This window comes from Miscanthus floridulus, chromosome 8, assembly GCF_019320115.1.
Source record: "Miscanthus floridulus cultivar M001 chromosome 8, ASM1932011v1, whole genome shotgun sequence".
In the NCBI taxonomy this organism is placed as follows: Eukaryota; Viridiplantae; Streptophyta; class Magnoliopsida; order Poales; family Poaceae; genus Miscanthus; species Miscanthus floridulus.
In genome coordinates, this window is record NC_089587.1 from 79,339,321 (window position 1) to 79,360,090 (window position 20,770).

Consider the following 20,770-nt stretch of genomic DNA (forward strand, 5'->3'; position numbering starts at 1 on the left):
GCGATCGGTTAGCGATGGCGGGGTCAGGGGGTTCGACGAAGACAACGGAGCCAAGGGCTGCCTCTTCCTCAGTGCTCGATGAACATTGCCAATGACACCAAGCAAAAACATTTATAAAGCCGGGTCTTAGGGTTGAGGCTTGTCCTCTATCTCTTTGTGCTAAGGTTGTCCCTAAGGTGAGTGCGCAATGTATGGTCGATCCTAAATTCCTTAAGACCTTATTTTCAAGACTGTAGCAGTAAGATGTTCAAGGGTGATACATACGTCCCTAATAATAACCACTTTTTCTATACAACAGTCGCCTGAATTCCGTGCTTTCTTCAGACAACGTGTCGTTCGCTGATATAGCTTCAAGATTTGTGCGTCTTCGAATCTAAAGAATGTGAATCTAAGGGCTGATAACTGTTACCTAAAAAGAAGCAATATTTGAGGCACCTGAAATATAACAGGCCCCAATAATAAAACTAAGGGCTCGTTTGGCGTAGCTCCTCCGGCTCCGGCTCCTCCGCGACGTAACACTGTAGCTACAATGTAGCTGCACTGTAGCAGGAGCCGTTTCAGAAATCGAGGCAGAAAATGAACTGGGAAGAGCCGGAGCCGGTGAAGCCACGATTTCGGGCTCCTCCGGCTCCGTGATACAGTAGCGCTACAGTAGCGGAGCCGGAGCCGGCAGGAGCCGTGCCAAACGAGCCCTAAGAGTCTGTTTGGCCGGGCTCCGAGCGGCTCCGGCTCCTCTGACTCCTCCCTTGTTCATCTGCGGAGCCGTTTTTCTCTCTCACTGACAGCGCCGGAGCTGGAGAAGTTTTTTTTTTCTCCTCCGACTCCAGCTACTGCATGCTACAGTGTGGGAGATAGAGCCGGAGGGAACCCGGCCAAACGCGCCCTATAACAACTTGTTAGATGAAGAACAAGACAATTTTAAAAGCAGAAGGGTGCTGTCAGTGTTTCCCTGGCCGCGCCTCCTATATCTTCCCTGCAAACCCTCCTCGCCTCTCCATTAGTTAGCTATAGTGCCTCCATTGCACGGTTGCTCCTGCTCGCTATTCTTAGCCCAGAGAGCGCGCCACCACAACACGTCCCGGCCGCGCGCGGCGTGCAGACACACGGCTGCCCCGGCCCGCGCACCCGTACGTGCCGTGCCGGCAAGCAGCCATGGACATCGACCTCGACCGGGCGCGCGCGCTTCGCGTCCTCGGCCGCGGCGCCATGGGCACCGTGTTCCTCGTCACGGAGGCGGGCCCCTGGGCCTTGCGCCCCAGCCGGTACGCCCTCAAGGTCTTCGACAAGCGCTCCGGCAGCAGCAAGCCCGACGCCGACCGCCGCGCGCGGTGGGAGATCAACGTGCTGTCCCGCCTCGCGCACCCGCACCTCCCTTCCCTCCTCGGCTTCACCGAGACGGACGACCTCCTCGCGTGGGCCGTCCCGTACTGCTCCGGCGGCGACCTCAACGAGCTCCGCTACTCGCTCCCCGACCGCGTCTTCTCCCCCGCGGCCATCCGCTTCTATATTGCCGAGATCATCTCCGCGGTCGCCGAGCTCCACGCCGCGGGCGTCGTGTACCGCGACCTCAAGCCCGAGAACGTGCTCCTCCGCGCCGACGGCCACGTCACGCTCACCGACTTCGACCTGTCCCGCCTCCTCAATCCCAGGTCTGCGGACTCGCCGCCGCCTCCGCCGCCGGCGTCATCCCGCGGCCACAACAACCGCCGGTCGCGCGTCCCCGTGCGGAGCGACTCGGTTCTCGGCCAGGCCAAGTCGTACTCCAACTCCAACTCCAAGCCCCCTCATCAGCCGTGGTCCGCGGCGGCGTCGCCGCGGCAGCAGCTCCAGAGCCTGGTCCGGTACATCATGGGCAGCGGCGGCGACGGAGCCGGGGTGGGCAGCAGGAAGAGCAAGTCGGCGCGGGTGTCGCCCGTGAGCCGGAAGTCCGCGAGCTTCGGCGGCTGCGGCTCGGGCGCGTCGGCCGCCGCCGCCGCGTGGGGCAAGTCCTACTCCTTCGTGGGCACGGAGGAGTACGTGGCGCCGGAGATGGTGCGCGGCGAGGGCCACGGCTTCGCCGTCGACTGGTGGGCCGTCGGCGTGCTGGTCTACGAGATGGCGTTCGGGCGGACGCCGTTCAAGGGGCAGAACCGCAAGGAGACGTTCCGGAACGTGCTGCAGAAGGAGCTCGAGTTCCCGGGCGACAGCCTGCGACGGACACCGGAGCTCGCAGACCTCATCTCGGGCCTGCTGGAGCGGGACCCGAGGAGGAGGCTCGGGTACGCCGGCGGCGCCGACGAGATCCGCGCCCACCCGTTCTTCGCCGGCGTGGCGTGGGACATGCTCATGGAGGTGTCCCGGCCGCCCTACATCCCGCCGCCGGCCGACGAGGACCTCGCGGACGGCGCCGAGGGGTTCGACGTGAGGGGCCACTTCAAGGACCTTCACCAGCCACCGCCGACGAAGTCTGCGTCGGAGTCGTCCTCGTCGGACTTCTCGACGGAGTTCTGAGCTCTGACGGACTAGCTCCTTTTGCGCTTTGGTGCTCAGTAGATTACTGTATTGTAACCAAAGGATCGAGGGTGGATACATGGAGGCGGGGATGGTGCTGTAAATTCGAGGTAGAGTCGGTGGGGTTGTGCAAACATTTTAGGAAGGGCTGGCTGGCGCACGTGTGGGCTCGCGCGCTGCGCTCGAGTCATTTTTCTTCGTGTGATTTTTTCGCTTGGCTTGCAAGCGATGATGACCTGATTACCGAAGAAAAAGAAGGATAACGTGACTTAGGCAATTTTACTGCTTGTTTACTCCTACAGCGTACACGCAATGATGAATTCTGATGCGAATTAAAGTAGTGTAGTTCTTTTGTTTCATAGACCGGGCAATGTGCAGTGCTCTGATCATCATAATACACAATCTTTAGTTGAGCCACTACTACAGAAATTTTAATCGAGATGTGCATTTTTGCTTAACCGAGGCGAGCAAGCTAACCGCCTCGACGCAAAGATCACGGTTAATTGTGGTTTTAACCGAGGTGGTTGGCCAACCACCTCAGTTAATAGATTAACCATGGCGGGCATCATAAGCTAACCGTCTCGGTTAATACATATTAACCGAGGTGGTTATCGTAACGCGCCCATCTCACTTAAGATTTTAACCGAGACAGGTTCAATAAAGACGCCCGCCTCGGTTAAGATTTTAACTAAGACGGTTTTTATTACTTGGCCGCCTCGGTTAATTTTTTCTATATTTTAAAAAAACTTTTTTAAATTAGAATTTAAAATTTCGCTAATGAAAACACAGATAAAGCAGAAAATAAATGACAAACATATATTACATTCATTCTCGTTCGATGAACCGACATTAAGTTATTACATTAGTGATGTCTTCATCATTGTTTCACAAACACAAATCATTCGTATATCAGCAACTAAGGTCATTCATACATATCATTTTTTACCAGAAACGATGTTCGGTAGAATGTAATCCGAGATTCGTAACTTGGTGCTCCAATTTCTGATCCTCTCGAACTTTGGATCCCGCGCTAACTCGCTTTTCTGGTTGAAGAACGTATTCCCTTTATGCGCGCTCTCTATGACAAACTTACATATGTCTGCTACTGTTTGTCTAAAGTCTTGGTCGACCTTTTCCCTTCGCCACCATCCTTGTGCTTTCTTGTGCTGCCGCCAGCTGCTGTTGAATCTGCCGCACGTCCTCAGGTACTCACAAACGTAAAATCCACATAGAACTGAGCCAAAGGGTTGTTTAGCTATTGCATTATGTATAATACACAATCATTAGAGCATATATAATAAACAATCGGTAGTAGTAGTAGAACTAGTAGTAGTGAGTAGAGTAGAGTCGTAGTAGTAGTACTAGAGTAGAGTAGAGTAGAGTAGTAGGTGTAGTATTAGGAGAAGAGCAGTAGTAGTAGAGTAGTAATAGTATTGGTACTTACCGAGAACTCCCGTCAGAGTTTCAGTTTCGTGTCATTCTTGATCTTCCTTTTCTCAGATCTTCGATCATAGCAGTCGGGATCTTTCACGTACTTCTTATAAGCCTTGTACGAAAAATCACTAGTGTCAACGATATTTTCAACAAGTATGTTAACTATAAATGAATAAGTTCCATCACTATCTCAAACAGCTTTCAAATTGCTTATACCCTACTTTGTTTGTATCCTGCAAAGAGTCAAATATACATGCCCTTCTGTCCTGAGGATAGATTATAAATGCAATCCAATGGCCCATGATGCCCTGGCTGCACTATTCACACAATACAAATTAGAAATGTTTAAATATGAGAAGTCATGATCCCAGTACACACACACACACACATATATATATATATATACATACATATATATATATATGTATATATATATATATATATATATGTATATATATATATGTATATATGTATATGTATATATATATATATGTATATATATATATATGTTCCAAGTATCTTTTGGACTTACCCGAACTGATGGGCGGCCATGACGCACCCATTTCTCGGACCTTTTTCATGGCCTCATAGATGTACATTCCCGTCTGATACTTATATTCGATTACCAGATCTTCCCTGTATTTCTTTCTTTCCTCCGGGTTCAAGTTCACCAGCTTTTCATGAGTGTCTGGTATATCGTAACCCATGATGGTTCTCTCTATAATAAGCATAGGAGAGAGATAGATAATATCCTTGCCCAATTCCTTGCTTACATACGCCTGCATCCTGCAAGGAAAAGTCATCATGACATTATTAGTTTGTTCCTAAAGTACCTACAACGATGCAGTAGTGTCAAAGTCATAAGTAACTTACATGGCAAATAAGGTGACTTGGGCGACGTCAAGGTCCTTTCACCGCAGTAGTTTATGAATGTCTTGGAAATCTACGATGATTTCACCATCCATGGGCGTGTGGAAGTACTCCACCGGAATGTTGATGACAAAGTTTTCCAGGCCCACTTTTGCTACTTCCATGTATCATAGATGGAAACCTCCTTCCATGTATCAAGGAGGTCGCCTAAGGTCAACATAAACTTCCCATGCATGTAGTTTTTGGGGCAATCATCCGACCAGGGCCAAAACGATGGCGGTGTTTTTGGCCTACAACACCGGGGCTTAAGACGTTAGGGAGTGGAAACAACAAATAGCATCTCAAAATGAATTATAGATTGACTATGCTTGCTAGTAGCATACCTTTCAAACATAGTTGAGTATGGGTGCTCGTCGGCTATTTGATAGGCCACCCAACTCGACTTGGTGTGGTTTGGGGGTATGGCCTCCTCTACATCTGCAGGCTTCCTCGGTGGGGGGGACATTGGTTTGAGCACTGCTTCGAACCACTTGTAGGTGGTGGTGTCACATCGCCCGATGCTACCCCTGTGCTTCCTTATGAATTGTTGTTGACAGGAGGCGGACTGCCTAGAGGACTACTGCCTGGGCCGCTAGCATTGTTGTTATCATCGTCGCCGCCGTCATCATCACCCGGGTCACTCGAGGGAGACGACGATGGGTGTGAGGGCCGTGACGCCAGCATCGGCATGTCCAAGACAATGTCGCTCTTGTTCCATAGCATGCATATGCCAATAGTAGCGCCGATGAACCTATACCCCTCTTCAGTGGGAATGGCGATTTCATCCTTGTCAAAATCTTTATTGGTCCTTGTCATGTCGACCCAGGCATAGTCAGGCGGGATCGGCTTAACGTCGTACATGGCGCCGCTTTCAGGCGGTAGTGCCACTCCTATGGCCACATCCTTCTTCCTCTGTGCCCTACCAAAGGGCACTTGGAGTGTGCAACTCGTTGGTTCAATGATGTCGTCGACCGGATACCTGGGGAGTTGTCCGGTTCGCGACACCATCTGCCCTTGTACGGTGGCTTGACCCTATGGCAGCAACATGCTAGCCTAGCAAAACATCTGTGTCCTTAGCTCCACCATCTTGCGGTCAGTGCTCGTGAAAGCGTCTTATATCTTCCCCATGATCATGTCCTTGACTGCCTCATCACGGCCTTTCTGGAGGATCCCTTCCTTGTACCTCTGCCTTGTGTGGTAAGAGTTGGCATTGGATTGCCAGGCCTCCATGTCCTTCTAGCTCTGCCTCGAGGAAACCCCACGGACGTGGCCACGGTGCTCGAGGTTTCCCAGCGCCTTGGTTAGTACGTCCCTCTCTCAGCGAGATTCAAAGGATCCGCTCTTCTCGACCATAGAGACCTCCAAGATCCTCTTCACCACCTCCTCAACCTTTGGCTCATTGTACTTGGTCCTGCCCTCCTTTAGCTTTTTTTGGCTTGCGGGCATAGAGGTGGTTACATGACCTCTCATCGATGCCCTATAATGGATTCGGCTGCCCGGCCTTAGTGGCCTCCCTTTCTTATTGCCACCACTTCTTTGTCTTTACGGCGTACACTGTCATGCCTAGGTGGTGGTGGAGCTCGTTCCTCTTTTTAAGTTCAGAGAACTTCTCACCCTTGGCCTTTGCTTCTTTAGTCGATTGTTTCATGACGAACTCTTCCTAGACGTCACGCATGATGAAGTTGTAGTCTTTGAATGGTGTCATCACTTTCTGCACGTACTCCCTATTGAGCATGGACCTAAAGTTGCGAAGCGCTTTGCCTGCAACAAACAACGCATGCCCCATGCACTTGTCTTCATCATAGCCCTCTGCTGGATACGTGAACTGCCTCTTCTCCTCTCCCCACACATTTTCCTTGATGTCCTTTGGGACTTTCCTCCGATCATCATATGTTATAGGCACCTTCTCCCTGATTATACAGGAACACTGTAACACCCCAGGTGTTTGCCATCAGTTAAGCAATGGGTTTGAGCTAAAACATGGTATATTAAGTAATGATGAAGATGTCAAGGTCAAACCTATAGAAACGAGCCCCAACCTAAACTTGGATATGGCACCTGTGCTCACCTATAGACCCCTTTTCAAGATATATGCTTGGGTGGTGTGATTGGGATATATTCATGTGTCTCACATCAATACCCATATATATTGGGCACTCGAAAAGTTTCATGAAGTTTGGAATCAAAAAGTCACATGAAATGATGAGTTATGTCCTTGCTTGAATTAATTTATAAAGTGAATGGAATTCTCGATCGTCAACCAAATCTTGCAACCATGCCCAAATGACTCTAGATGAACTCTACAACAAAAGTCATGAAAGGTTCATGTTGGGCAAATGCCAAGAAAACGCTCCAATGGATCAAAAAGGATAATTTAAGCTTCATCGTGATCCTACTTTGGTCAAAGTAGAACAGTAGGTTCTATACCAGTTTTGAGGTTGGACCTTAAATGAAAGTTGTAGTCCATATCATGTAGAACAAACTTTGTTTTTGGACTAAGAGCTAGATCATCTTGGAAGTAAGTCAAATCGAGGTCACAAGATCAAATTTGCTGCTGATTTCAGCACTTAGAAATATTCTAAGTCTGAAATTCATCGACATCGGCATTGACGTCTCGCGTTCTCCAAATTTCGCTAAGTAACTTGACTTGACCCCAAAATAAAAGTTGGAGCATACATCGAAAAGAAGACCATGCAAAAGGATGGCACTCGTTGGACCTTTTTATGACCCTCAATTTTGGAGTTTGCTAATTGCCATCAATGCATTGACAATGCCACTTTGGAGATTAATTATCCACTGTCATGTTGCTCAAATGACTGGAGTGCCTTAATGAAAAACGTAGAGCAGGCCGAGGTGAGCAAACTTCGTTTTTGGCCCATTCGCTGATTCGGCCCGTGGACGGCCCAAATCTGCTCCCACCTTGCCCACCGCGACGCTCACCACGTGTTTGACGCTTTGCCGACGTGGTCGCCGTGCATGGACGCCACGCACCCCAGCCGCTGCCGCGTGCCCAGCCTCGCTGTCGCGCCCCTGCTGCTTCAACCGAGCACCTTAGCTGCCCCAGTCCCCATTCTCCTCTCCACTCTCTCTCCCTGGCGTTTTTCCTTCGCGCTCACGCACGCCAGAGCACGGTCGCCATGGGCGCCGCCGCTGAGCTCGCCGCCGCAGCCGTTCTCGCCACTCCCAGCTTTCTCACTCCCCACGAGCATCACCCTCAGCTTCGCCGCCATCTCCTTCACGCCGTGCTCGTGCTCGCCGTCGCAACCCGCCACCCTAGCCGTGGAAGCTCCGGCCGCCGCCGCCACAGCCGGCGCCCGCGCGTGGCCAAGCCGCCGTGGGCCACCTTGGGCTAAGCCGAGCAGCCCCGCGGGTGCGCAAGGACCCCCTGGTGCTCACCCGCCCCTCAGCCGCCGACGGCATGGCCTTCTTCGGCCGCAACAGCAAGCTCCGGCCATCCTCTGCTCTGTTTTTCCGACCAGGGACCTCGCGCAGCAATTCGACTAAAGGGAGGGGTGTAACTGCAATGTCATAGACTCATATGAATAGTGCCATAAGGACTGGTTTATAATTATTTTGCAGGAACTTTGGAAATTCATAGTAAATCATAGAAAATTCGTAAAATAGTAAATGAGGACTTTTTGGAATCCTTGTGAAATTTTCTATGCAGTGGATCTATAATATGGCATGTTTTAGTTTAAATATTTTGCGGTAAAAATAGATTTGTGCAGTAAGGTTGTAATGCTAGTTGAATTTGTTATTTTTCATAACTGTAGATCTAGGGCTCCAAATGAAGTGAAATTTTTGTGGCATGCTACTCATGTGATAGTTGATGTGTGGTAAAAATTTCATGAGTATTGGATGAAGTATGAGTGAGTTATTGGTTTATCTTGCTCTCACATGAATTCTTGCTTTAGCAACTTGTCTTTTTCATAGAGGTTGCTATACATATCCAAATGGAGTGAAATTTGTACAGTAGACTATTGAGAGGATATGTGAGCCACTGTAATTTTTATAGAAGTTATTGTGCACTTTTGGTATATGTTCATTAAGTCACCTTGTTATCTAAAATAAATTAAGAAATGCATTAAAAGAATTTATTTGGTCATGGACACTAGGTTTTCTGGTGTTCTTTAGTCATGTGTGAAATGTTGGTAAAGTTGGTTTTGCCCAATTATGTATTTGCAACATAAGTTTATAATTATTTTCTTGCCAATGTGGTTTATGGACAGATCTGGGAACTTAGCAAAGTTCTTCATGATAATGTGCTTTGTTGTGAAACTTGTTTATACAAAAGTTGTAGATAATTCATGTATCTAGCTTCTATTAAAATTTGGTGTCATTTAGCCAAGTAGTTTAAGAGTTACAGCTGTTTAAAGTTGGGTTTCAGAAATGGCTGCTTTCTATCACTTGTAGACCAGTTTCTGTAAATAGATATATTTGACTTAGTTAACTTAAGAATCATGCTAAGATGATTAAAGATGAATTGTAGAAAATTTCATAAGATTTCCATAATGTCTTCTTGCAAGTCATTTGGATTTGTGTAACTCCAGTTATAGCTAAATCTTGTAGCTGCTGTTTGCATGTTCAGAAATTGGCAGATTCCAATTATAGTGTTTGCTTGTATATTGTTAAGTGTGACTTATGCCTTGAATGATGACTGAGTTAGAGCACCTGAGATCTTGGGAAACTTGTGTCATGCTTGGTGTTGTTGTCTCCGTTTGCCATCTTAGCATGATTGATTGTGTGATGTTTAAGTTAAGCATCGCAAAGTACTTAAGTGTGTTAGTGTAAACTATGCTTGTCTTGCTTGCTATTTTGTGATGTGTCTCATGGTACTATTCTTCATATTTATGCACTTGCATATTGCATCTCATCTAGGTACGCTAGATGAACCACGTGAAGGACGTGATGTTAGAGCCAAACCCGAAGACAGTGTTTGGAGGATCTATCCCGAAGATGGAAGGACTAAGCAAGTGTTAGGACCTGTGATGTCGCCAGGATGGTGCAAGCTAACTGAACTGACTTGTGGCGGATCCCAGGCAAGCCCCGGAGCATTATAAGTATCCTAATTTATAAAAGCAATTCTTTCTATATATGAGTTATATATTGTTGCATTAAGTTGTAGGAGTTGATTGAAACCGTTGATGCATTTATTACTATCCTTGCCTACCTTATTACCTTTTTACCCTATTAGGTCAGGATCGAATAACTGCTTAGCCTTGCTTAGACTGGTAGCGATCGGTGATATCCGATCACCTACATTTATAGGTGGTTACTGGAAGAATTTAGCCATGAAAAGAATGATATCCTGGAATTAACCATGTGTGATGGATAATTGGAGACCGGACGGAAAAGTTGGAGGCAACCAGACAGGGTTCTGGGGTGCTGTTAGTTTCCGTCTGTGTCGATTAAGGACCGACCGTTATTGGGCCTCGAGTCATGTTGAACGCATGCCTTACATTTAACTGGCCGGATAAAGTACCTTCCGACCGCGAAGCTGGGAGATTTTTCGGGCCGAGTAGATTGCCCGCAACGCACTGTGCCGAAGCAGGTGTGGTAGGACACGGGGGCGGGATGATAAGACCAAAGTGCAGTCGGTCGGCCCCCGGGTACATGTGATTCCTGGCAAACTCGAGATTCCTGGAAAGTTGACTTGGTGATCAATATCTCACTTTAGCGGGTGAGTGAGGTTTGTGTAAGGAATAAATCACCAGCTGGTTAGGAATCGATTCGAATCGCCATCGCTCCTGGATAGTGAGCACTTGACTCGAGTTATTGCATCGTAGTAATTATTATGGAACAATGATGGTTATCTGGATGGTATGAGATATGCTAAATCTAAATTGGTAACTGGATGTTATTGGTTAATCAAGTGATTGCTATAGTACAGGTGCTTACCTAGATGGATAGGCCATAATAAAGATGATGCAAAGTACTTAAAATGGTTTCTTCATGATAGCTTATGCTTTTCGCAAACAAGTCAGCTAGCCCACTAAAGAAAGCCTTGCATGATCCTTGGTGTCATTTGTTTTGGTTTCCGACGGGTAAGTCTGGCTGAGTACATTCGAGTACTCAGGGTTTATCCCACCTTGTTGCAGGTGATGTTCTCGACCTGTTGATGATGGTGGCTAACCACCGGTGGGCTCGGTGATTCTATACTTACTTCTCATCTATATGCTTTTGTCGGATGATGTCACTATGCTAGCAATATATTTGGAACTTATATTAATGTAATCATTTGAAAGCTATGTTGTTTTCACTAAGCGGTTTTGAAACCCAAACTTGTACTATTATTTGTTAACCCCTTTGTAATATTATTTCCGCTGCAACCCGATGTATGTGATGTGTATTTGCTTAATCACGCGATCTTGGTTGTGATGTTGATTTACCGAGGTCTTTCGAGACACTCGGCAGACTACCGGGTTTATATGAGTGAAAGTATGGGTGTGTCAACGTGTTAGCGGGGACAACCGTACTTGATCTTGTATAAATTGGGCGGTTTTGTCATAAACACTAGTTGTCGAAGGTGCCAATGATGATAGTTGGCTCCAAGGGCTCTCCTTTTGTCCCTATCTTGTGTATCGCACGCACTTTCTTCTTGCTAATCTGATGCCTCCCGTGTTGGCCCCTCTTCAAGTCTGACTTCTTCTTGCTACCCGTCGTTGTGGTTGAAGAAGTGCCCGAGGAGGGATCAGGTGCTTCCTCCTCCTCCCCTTCTTTACCATTGGGGTACTCCAAATGAAGAGGCACCATCGGTATTTGTCGAGGATAAGAACTCACATTAGTTATATACTTGCGTGAGGCCCGCGAACATTGTGTCAATTAATGTGTGGCAGAACCACCCAAAATAGCTTGCTTCTGGAGGTGCTCATCTTCCACCAGACACTAAGCACACCAAAAGGTAGCTACATTGGACGGTTTTGTCGAGCACACCCTAAGGGAGAACTCAAACAATCCATGTTTCCCTCCATGATCCAATAATAATAACAAGTGTACATTACTTAGTCCATTTTATACAACAAAAGTTCTCAGAAATACATTATTATAATACCAAGTTTAGAGTGTAGAATTTAAACAGTAGAATTAAAATAAACATTTAACGGTGAGATATAAGGATCTATCTGTGTCCACCAGAAGAATCCTCCACACAACAGTCATTCTTCAAGCTGCACCTACAACAGGGGGTAACAAACCCTGAGCACACAATGTACTCACAAGACTTACCCAACTAGTGGGAATAATTTCCTGACTCCAAAGGATATGATAAGCTTTATGATTTGCTGGGTTTCCTTTTTACAAAAATCCTTACTAGTTGTGCAACCTTATGTATGTTTCTTATTAGTAGTCATGATTAGTTCATTATCTAACCATTCTATGTAAGCACCTGTTCTACTTTCAAGCAAGAGTTGAGCAATCAGATCCAATTCACCATTATTCATCTTCTAGTTCTTACTACGGTACTAGATCGTAGACAAGTCATACCGTATTACATGATGATTCGTGAATCAATGTAGCCTAGCTGGGTACCCCAAAACACACATCTCGCTTGTACCCTAGACACAAGCAGGACCAACCCACCACTCTCCTATCAAGGGGTCTAGGTCCTCATCGAAACTTAGACTCTAAGCCCCCACACCTGAGTCCTGAACTCAGTGTGGTGCTTAGACCTCCACCATCCCCACCACCAATCAGTCGGTCAAAAAGAGCCAAAACCCACAATAAGAGAGCAACGAGCCTTCCCTGCTCCCATAAACAAGTATGTGCTTAGGATAAGAAGTCTATGACCTGACTAGAATCCAATGCAACGACCGGTCCTTAACCGACACAGACAGGGAAAACAGTGTAACCAAGCTATGCCCCATTGGTCGTGGGACACAACCTCTTACACCCACTAATACCTGTACCATATCCCTGCCCGGTCTCTATTTCTTTTCACCATTTTATTGTGAGAGTGATAATAATAATCACCTATTGTGAGTAACAGTAGGTTACTCACGCTACTAGAAAACATAAGCATAATAGCTACTTGACCTAAGCTAGTAGGACTCATAGGTAGGTATATCTATGCATGTAGTTTCCACAATAAGCATGTAACATAAATGCACATCACACACACACATATATATTCATTGATTATTCAAAATAAGGGTTATGCACCGAGGCTTGCCTTGGGCAGGCGCAGTGTCAGCTCAGTCAGTTTGTGGCGGCTCCCAGACCTCCTCCTGCATGAGGATCTTCTCCTCGTACTCCTCGATTACCTTCTTGAACTCGTGATCTCCGATGGTCATGATCCCTGTCAATTCGTTCTCTACATGCATGTGATGATGATGCAACACGTTAATATTAAGGCAACAACAATTCTTAAAATAAGAATACATCTACTAAGCCACTAAGCTAGCTCTAATGGTTAAGATACTAACTACTTATCATTTCCACCAAGAACAGGTATGGATTCATCTAACGGATATTAACTTAGCAACTAAAATATAATCATACTCTTATTAGCGATTTAACTTATATTACAACAAGGAACACCTAACTATGCTAGTAATTAGCCTAGTCTAAGGCTACAAAAATTACATGGAGAACAAAATAATACCATGAAGCTACTGTAAAATTTTCAAAGCAAAAGCGATCACCAATTTACCACAAAAATTCCTATAATAATTAACTTAATAATATTGAGCACTCTCAAATGATTTAATAGATCCTTATATTAACAAGTATATATATATATATATGAACTAAATACACTAGCAGATAGAGCACAATTTTAGGAACTTAACAAAATTGGTTTCATAATTTTTGGATACCTACATGATTTTATATTAATTACCAAAGTTCAGCTCAGAAATACAAATGAAAAGCTATTTCTACTCTCCACGAAAAAAGCTGAATTGATTTTGGCCCAACGCGGCCCACACGCACGCAGCGCGCGCGTGAGCTCACGGTGGCCCGCGGTGCGGCCCACACGGCACTGGTCCACGCACATGAGGCGGCCCGCGACGAGGAAGCCTACGCACGCTGGCACATTTACAAAAACGCCCCTAGACTATGAGCAAAACAACCCACAGTCCACGTTACTATTTCTATAGTCAACGACTTTGCAATGAAACCCTCAGATCTTCTCCTCTTTACAACGACAAGGCCCTCTACCATCCCCACGCGTGTCGGCACGGTGAGCGGTGGCACTGGCGCTCACGCTGGCCACACTAGACCCACGCAGACCTATCTACGAGACCAAGGCTCACCTAGGGTTCGATGCAAGACGAAGAGCGATGATTGCAAGAGTCGAGACACCATAGAAGGACCTCTACATGACAGTAGGCAAACTATGGCAATGGCAATGGCGATGGCGTTCAGGTGAGCCGCAGCAACAACAAGGCGATAGGGGTAATGGGTGAGCAACGATAACTCAGCAGTGACCCTACCGAGAAGCCAGCTCGGCCAGAGATGACCTGAGCGAGGCTTGCCATGTGCGCGCGGCAAGGTGAACGATGGACCACAAAGGCATGGCCACGTCAGTGGTGAGGAGGTGGCACTAGAGCTGTGGCTAGCATGCGCACGACGAAGAGGGAGCCAAGGCGAGCTAGTGGTGCAGAGAAATTGGCATGGGGTGAAGTGGTGGAGACTGGCCACAACACGGGCGACGATGGACCTTAATGGCATGATGGCAGCAAAGCTCCAAAATTGGAGCTCGGTGTGATGCGAGTCAAGGCAGGGTGGGGTCTACTAGAGAGGAGACATGAGGGCGGAGATGCGAGCATGCGAAATTGATGAGAGGTGCTCGCTCTCTGGCTTACCGTGACGCGACCCAACGGTGGTGGAAATAGAGGGAGAGAGATACGAGGCACTATAGTGGGTTCAGCTCATCCACGCCTTGGTGGGACATGGCCGACCGGACTTAAGGCGGTGTCTACGTACTCGCTGCACAATAATGTGGCCAAACCAATAAGGCGGGATGACGGCGCGGGGTAGCCCATGTGTGAACTAGGACAAGGAAAGCGACAACAGCACAACGTCATAGTGGCATCGGTAGCGGCAACATCATGACGTGAGGTAGGTCAACAGTGAGGATGTGATTGTGAGTTGATGGCGCCGACAGCGGCTCCGTCGCGGCGTGTGCGGGGTAGTCGGCAGTAGCAGTGACAGCTCCGCGTGGTGGGGCCAGCGATAGCCGAGACCTAACTAGGCTAGAGGCGGCCATGGCTTGCCATGTGCGGCAACACATGCACACACACGTGCGACCAACACAGCGACACCGAGCACCCGAGCGCGGTGATCGCGGCCACATGGCCAACCAGCCAAAACCGTGACACGCACGAATTTTAAAGCCCTCAACACGACCAAACGGTTGCTCCTAAACCTGAACCGTCTTCACCATGCTCAAGATGGCACATGAGACTACCAAATTGAGCTATAACACTACACCACTCCTTAACCCAATCTCTCACAATAAATTGCTAAATATAGCAGTGTCTAACTGTTGGTAGACTTGAAAATTTATAAGTTTTTGAGCTGAATTTAATTTTAAGTTCTGTTTCTAGACTATTAGAAATACCAGCTAGTAACATTATTTTTCGACCGCAAGTATTTCACTATCATCTACAAAGTTTGTACTTCAAACTTTATTAAGATGACCCATATATGTTCTATAGCAGTTTTGCCTAATAAAAATTACTTTTCAACCTTAAGTGATATAACATGACTCCTCGATCGCCTCCTTGAACTCCTCGATCACCTCATAGACAAGGATCTCATCCTCATACTCCTTGATCACCTCCTCGAACTCGTGATCTCCGATGGTCATGATCTTCGCCAACTTGTTCTCTACATGCATGCGATGATGATGCAACACTTTAATATTAAGGCAACAACAATTCTTAAATAAGAATACATCTACTCAACCACTAAGGTAGCTCTAATGGTTAAGATACTAACTACCTATCATTTCCATAGAAACAAGTATGGATTCATCTAACAGGTATTAACCTAGCAACTAAAATGTAATCTTACTCTTATTAGCGATTTAACTTATATTACCACAAGGAGCACCTAACTACCCTAGCACTTGGCCTATTCTAAGGCTAACAAAATTATAGTAAGCACATAATAATACCATGATGCTGCTATAAAATTTTTAGGGCTAAAGCTATCACCAATCTACCACAAAAATTCCTATAATATTTAACCTAATAATATTAAGCACTCTCAAATGATTTCATAGCTCCTAGTATCAACATGTATATATATCAACTAAATATGCTAACAGATAGAGCACAATTTTAGGAACTTAACAAAATTTGTTTCATAATTTTTGAACATCTACATGATTTTATATGATTTACCAAAGTTCAGCTCAAAAATACAAATGAAAAGCTATTTCTATTTTCCCCAAAAAAGATAAACTCATTTTGGCCCAACGCGGCCCACGTGAGGTGCGACCCACGCGTGGAGGCGACCCGTGGTGGGGAGCCCACGTGTGCACTGGCACTCTTGCAAAAATGCCCTCATGTTATTGAACAATAGCGCGAACACTACACGTACTATTTCTATAGACAACAACTTTGCAACCGAGCCCTCATATCTTTTCACCTTCGTACCGGAGAGGTCCTCGAGACGCCACGCACTCGCTGGCATGGTGAGCGGTGGCACTAGGCGGTACGCCAGCCACCTGAGACCCTTGTAGACCTAGCTAGGAGACCGATGCTCACCTATGGGCCGACGCGCGACGATGGGTGGTGGTTGCACGAACGGGGGTGAAGCAGTGCGGGCTCTCCCCGACGGCAGTGACCTACAATGGTGGCAACTACATTTTGGTGAGCCATAGTGCTAACAAGATGGTAGAGATAGGGGATAAGCACTAGGGGCACACCAGAAACCCGACCGAAGTGGTGGTTTGGCCGGCGACTACCTGAGCAGGGCTAGGCACATGCGCGCGACAAGCATGGAGATGCGCCATGGCAGACACGACCGCATCAGTGGCAACAGGGAGGAGGTAGCACTCCCACTAGCATGCGGATGGTGGAGAGGGAGCCAAGATGAGCTAGTGGTGCAAAGGAATTTGCGTGGGGTGAAGTGGTGGAGGCTGGCCACGACGTGGGTGGTGACGGTTCATAACGGAACAGTGGCGACAAAGCTCCAAAAAATGGAGCTCAGCCTGGCCGTAATCAACGCAGGGTGGGGTGTGGTTGGAGAGGGGACATGAAGGCAGTGATGCGAGCACAAGGAATTGATGAGAGGTGCCCACTCTCTGGCTCACCATGATGCTACACGACGATGGTGGGAAATAGAGAGAAAAGAGAGAAAAGAGAGAAAAAGAGAGAGACAGCGTGGCAGGTGGGCTCAGCTCGTCCATGCCTTGGCAGGACATGAGTGGCGAGATTAGGAGACCCACATGCTGGCGCTATGGACAATGCGTGCGTGTGTTCGACCGACCTGGCCCACGCACCGTAGTGTCATAAATGACATGGCGACGGCGGCATGGCCACGTGTGCGCGACATCAAAGCAGGCCAATGACGTAGCTCGGTGCAGCAGTTACATCATACAGGCATGGGCGTGATGACCGTGATAGCGTCATGATGCGATGAGTGTTGGCAGTGCGGACACGATGATAGCGCAGCGCGGCCGCGGCGGCACCCAAGACGGTAGCGTGAGGTAGAGCAGCAGGGCACGAGGCCAGTAGCTCGCTATGGTCGGCCTCGGCCAAGCCTAGGCGGCCTGACCTATCGAGCATGATGGCATTGGTGATCACATGGGACGCGACCATGTGCATGGCGTGGGGAGGCCACATGGTGATCACGCACCCGACGCCAACCAACCCAAGACAAGTAACGCGCGTGAATTTTAAAGCGCTCAACACGACCAAACGGTTGCTCCTAAACCTCAACCGTCTTCACTACACTCAAGATGGCATATGGAAGTACCAAATCGAATCATAACACTACACCACTCCTTAACGCAATCTCTCACAATAAATTGCTAAACATAGCAATGTCTAGCTGTCGGCAGACTTGAAAATCTCTAAGTTTTTGAGCTGAATTTGATTTTCATTTGCGATTTCTAAGCTAGTGGAAATATTAGCTAGTAATATCATTTTTTGATCACAGGTATTTCACTATCATCTATAAAGTTTGTACTTCCAACTTTATTTAAGTATCACATACAAGTTCTATAGCATTTTTGCTTAATAAAAATTAGTTTTCAACCTTAAGTGATAAAACATGACTATTCAATCAACTTTTTGTTGATCGTTTTGAGTTGCAGAAATTGATCTACACACTTTATTACATGCATTAACACATAAACATGATGCTCATGACATGTTTAAGTAAATTATTTATGTTGTAACACCGAGGGTGTAACATGCATTGCTTCATCTACGTACCTCGAGCCTTGGGGCTTGGGTATCATCTTCTAGAGGCTATCATGGCTCCATGTGAGAACCTCATGCCTCACCCTTTAGATCAAAGACTGGGTCATCTTCTTCCTCACCACGAGGTCTCTTCACCAGCCTCGATGTTACTTCCTCGCTCTCATACGAGGTGCTCCCATCTGATGACGAGCCTTCATCATTGCTCACATCAGGAGTAGCCTCGCACCAATTTTCAAGAGCCTCCTTGGTCGACATTGATAGCTATGACAAAGAGAGAGTTATAGGAACATTTCATAATTATATAAACACAATGATATATTCATCTCAGAACATATATAAAGGAATCATTAATTATATATATTCATTTGAAAATAAGATTACATCCTTTTTTCATATACATTGGGTGTAGGGATACAAAAAGTGAAGAAAAGTACAAAATTGTACAAGAAAAGTACAAAATTATACAAGAAAAGTACAAAATTTAAGAATTTGGAGAAAAGTCATGTACATAGTTGACTCAGATTCACCCCATTATCATCACATCGCTTCTAAATTGGTTGCTTGTATACAAGCCATCCTAGTTTAGGAGCTTAGTACCAGTAGGGGGCATTTGATCATCATAGCCGCTGCCTCAGCATAAAAGAGTTCACATCATTGCAAATGCCACTACCTCTGCATATTTTTCAAAGTTTAAATAGTTCATCATTGCATATGTCATAGAGAAGCTCAAATTCAAATCGACCCCAAAGGCACTACTACACAAATTCTTTTACACAACGTTTCACAAGTGGGCTCCGAGGCGGTTGGTCTGGTTGCCTGCCTCGGTTATTCGAGGTAGGGCTACTCAAATCATCCCCGAAGGAGCAGCCGGATATGGACAAGTAGAGAGTAGTAGAGGATAGTAGTAAGAGTAGTACGAGTACAGAGTAGAGAGGATAGTAGTAAGAGTAGTAGGGGTAGAGAGTAGAGGATAGTAGTTAAGAGTATTTGAGTAGAGTACAGAGTAGTAGTAGGACAATAGTATAGAAGTAGTAGGGTAGTAAGAGTAGAGGAGTAGAGTAGTATAGTAGTAGAAGTAGTAGGAGTATCAATAGTAGAGTAGAGGAGTAGACTAGTAGAGTAGTAGTAGTAGTAGAGTAAGTGTAGTAGTAGTATAGTAGGAAATAGTAGTTAGGACCAACGAGTAGTTAGGACCAGCAACAATGTTGTAGTTCTAGGACCAGCAAGTAGTAGAAGTGTAGCAATAGGAGTATAGGAGCATAGAGTAGTATAGAGCAGTTGTAGGAGTAGTAGTAGTAGTATATAGGAGGAAGAGGAGTATATAGGAGGTATATAGGCAACAATAGTTAGGTAGGTAGTAGTATAGAGTAGTACAGAGTAGTAGAGTAGTAGTCAAAAATAGGAGCAGCAGCCAACACACCAGTAGAGTAGTAAGAGTAGTAGAGTTGTAGTAAGTAGTATGCAGTAGTTGTAGTAAGTAGTATAGGGTATTAGTAGTTGTTGTAGGAGTATAGAGGAGTAGTAGTTGTTGTGGGAGTAGTAGTAGTTGTAGGAGTAGAGGACAACCAAATTCAGTGAGGGAATCACAACCAGAGGAGGGCGGCAAAATTTGGGGAGGGCATCAGTGAGGGCATCACAACCAGATAATAAGCCAACAGTAAGCAACAAAAATAGGTAGCATGTGCTCAATTCAAAATAAACCAGCCAAGTAAACATGTGCTCAATTCAAGAATAGGCAGCATGTGCTCAATTCAAAATAGGCAAGTGCGTGCTCAGATAATAAGCCAACAGTAAGCATCACAGGTAGCATAATTTCGCATCACAAGCAGAGGCAGAGAGGGAGAGAGCAAGCACAGCAAGCACTAGCCTTGCCCTGTGCTAAGTCCTTCGGCCATTTCAAATCGACCCCGAAGGGCTGCCCGAAGCATAGAAGAGTAGCCAGAAAACAATAGTTGTAGATAGAGTAGTAAGTAGTAAGTAGCAGGAGTATAGGAGTAGTAACTAGTAGGAGTAGAGGACCACCAGCAGTAGTATATAGGAGTAGTAGTAGTAGATGAGTAGTAGTTGTATATAGTTGTAGGAGTAGATGAGTAGTATATACCAGTAGCAGTAGTATATAGTTGTAGGAGTAGATGAGTAGTAGTAGTATATACCAGTAGTAGTATATAGTTGTAGGAGTAGATGAGTAGTAGTAGTATATACCAGTAGCAGTAGTATATAGTTGTAGGAGTAGCAGAGAGCAGCAACCAGCACCAGTAGTATACAAGAGCAGTAGCCAGCAGGCATAGAAGAGAGAATTAAATAGACAAGTAGCATATATTTCGTCAAATTCATCTCAAATTTATCCCAATTTACCTCAAATTCAGCACAAATTTATCCTAATTCATCTCAAATTGACCCCAATTTAGTCAAATTCATCTCAAATTCATCTAAAAGTGGAAATCTCTCAATAAATCATTCAGACAACGGCAAGTGCTAAATTGAATATGAAATTGGCATCATAGGCAGTGGCACTGCCATAGTTAAAAAATTGCATTACAGGCAGCAGTTCATCAAATTAG

At 46.2% G+C, this 20,770-nt stretch overlaps 1 protein-coding gene across 1 annotated transcript; it reads left to right on the top strand.

The window, feature by feature from the left end:
• Nucleotides 1-911: 911 nt before the first annotated feature.
• On the top strand, nt 912-2,777 carry LOC136472703 (serine/threonine-protein kinase UCN-like). The gene has a single exon (XM_066470407.1). It carries the CDS (start codon nt 1,153-1,155, stop codon nt 2,488-2,490), a length of 1,338 nt encoding a protein of 445 aa, XP_066326504.1. The 5' UTR covers nt 912-1,152; the 3' UTR covers nt 2,491-2,777.
• Nucleotides 2,778-20,770: the final 17,993 nt, after the last annotated feature.

Coding starts and splice junctions, on each gene's coding strand:
- LOC136472703 (XM_066470407.1), top strand. CDS start 1,153: ATGGACATCGACCTCGACCGGGCGCGCGCGCTTCGCGTCCTCGGCCGC.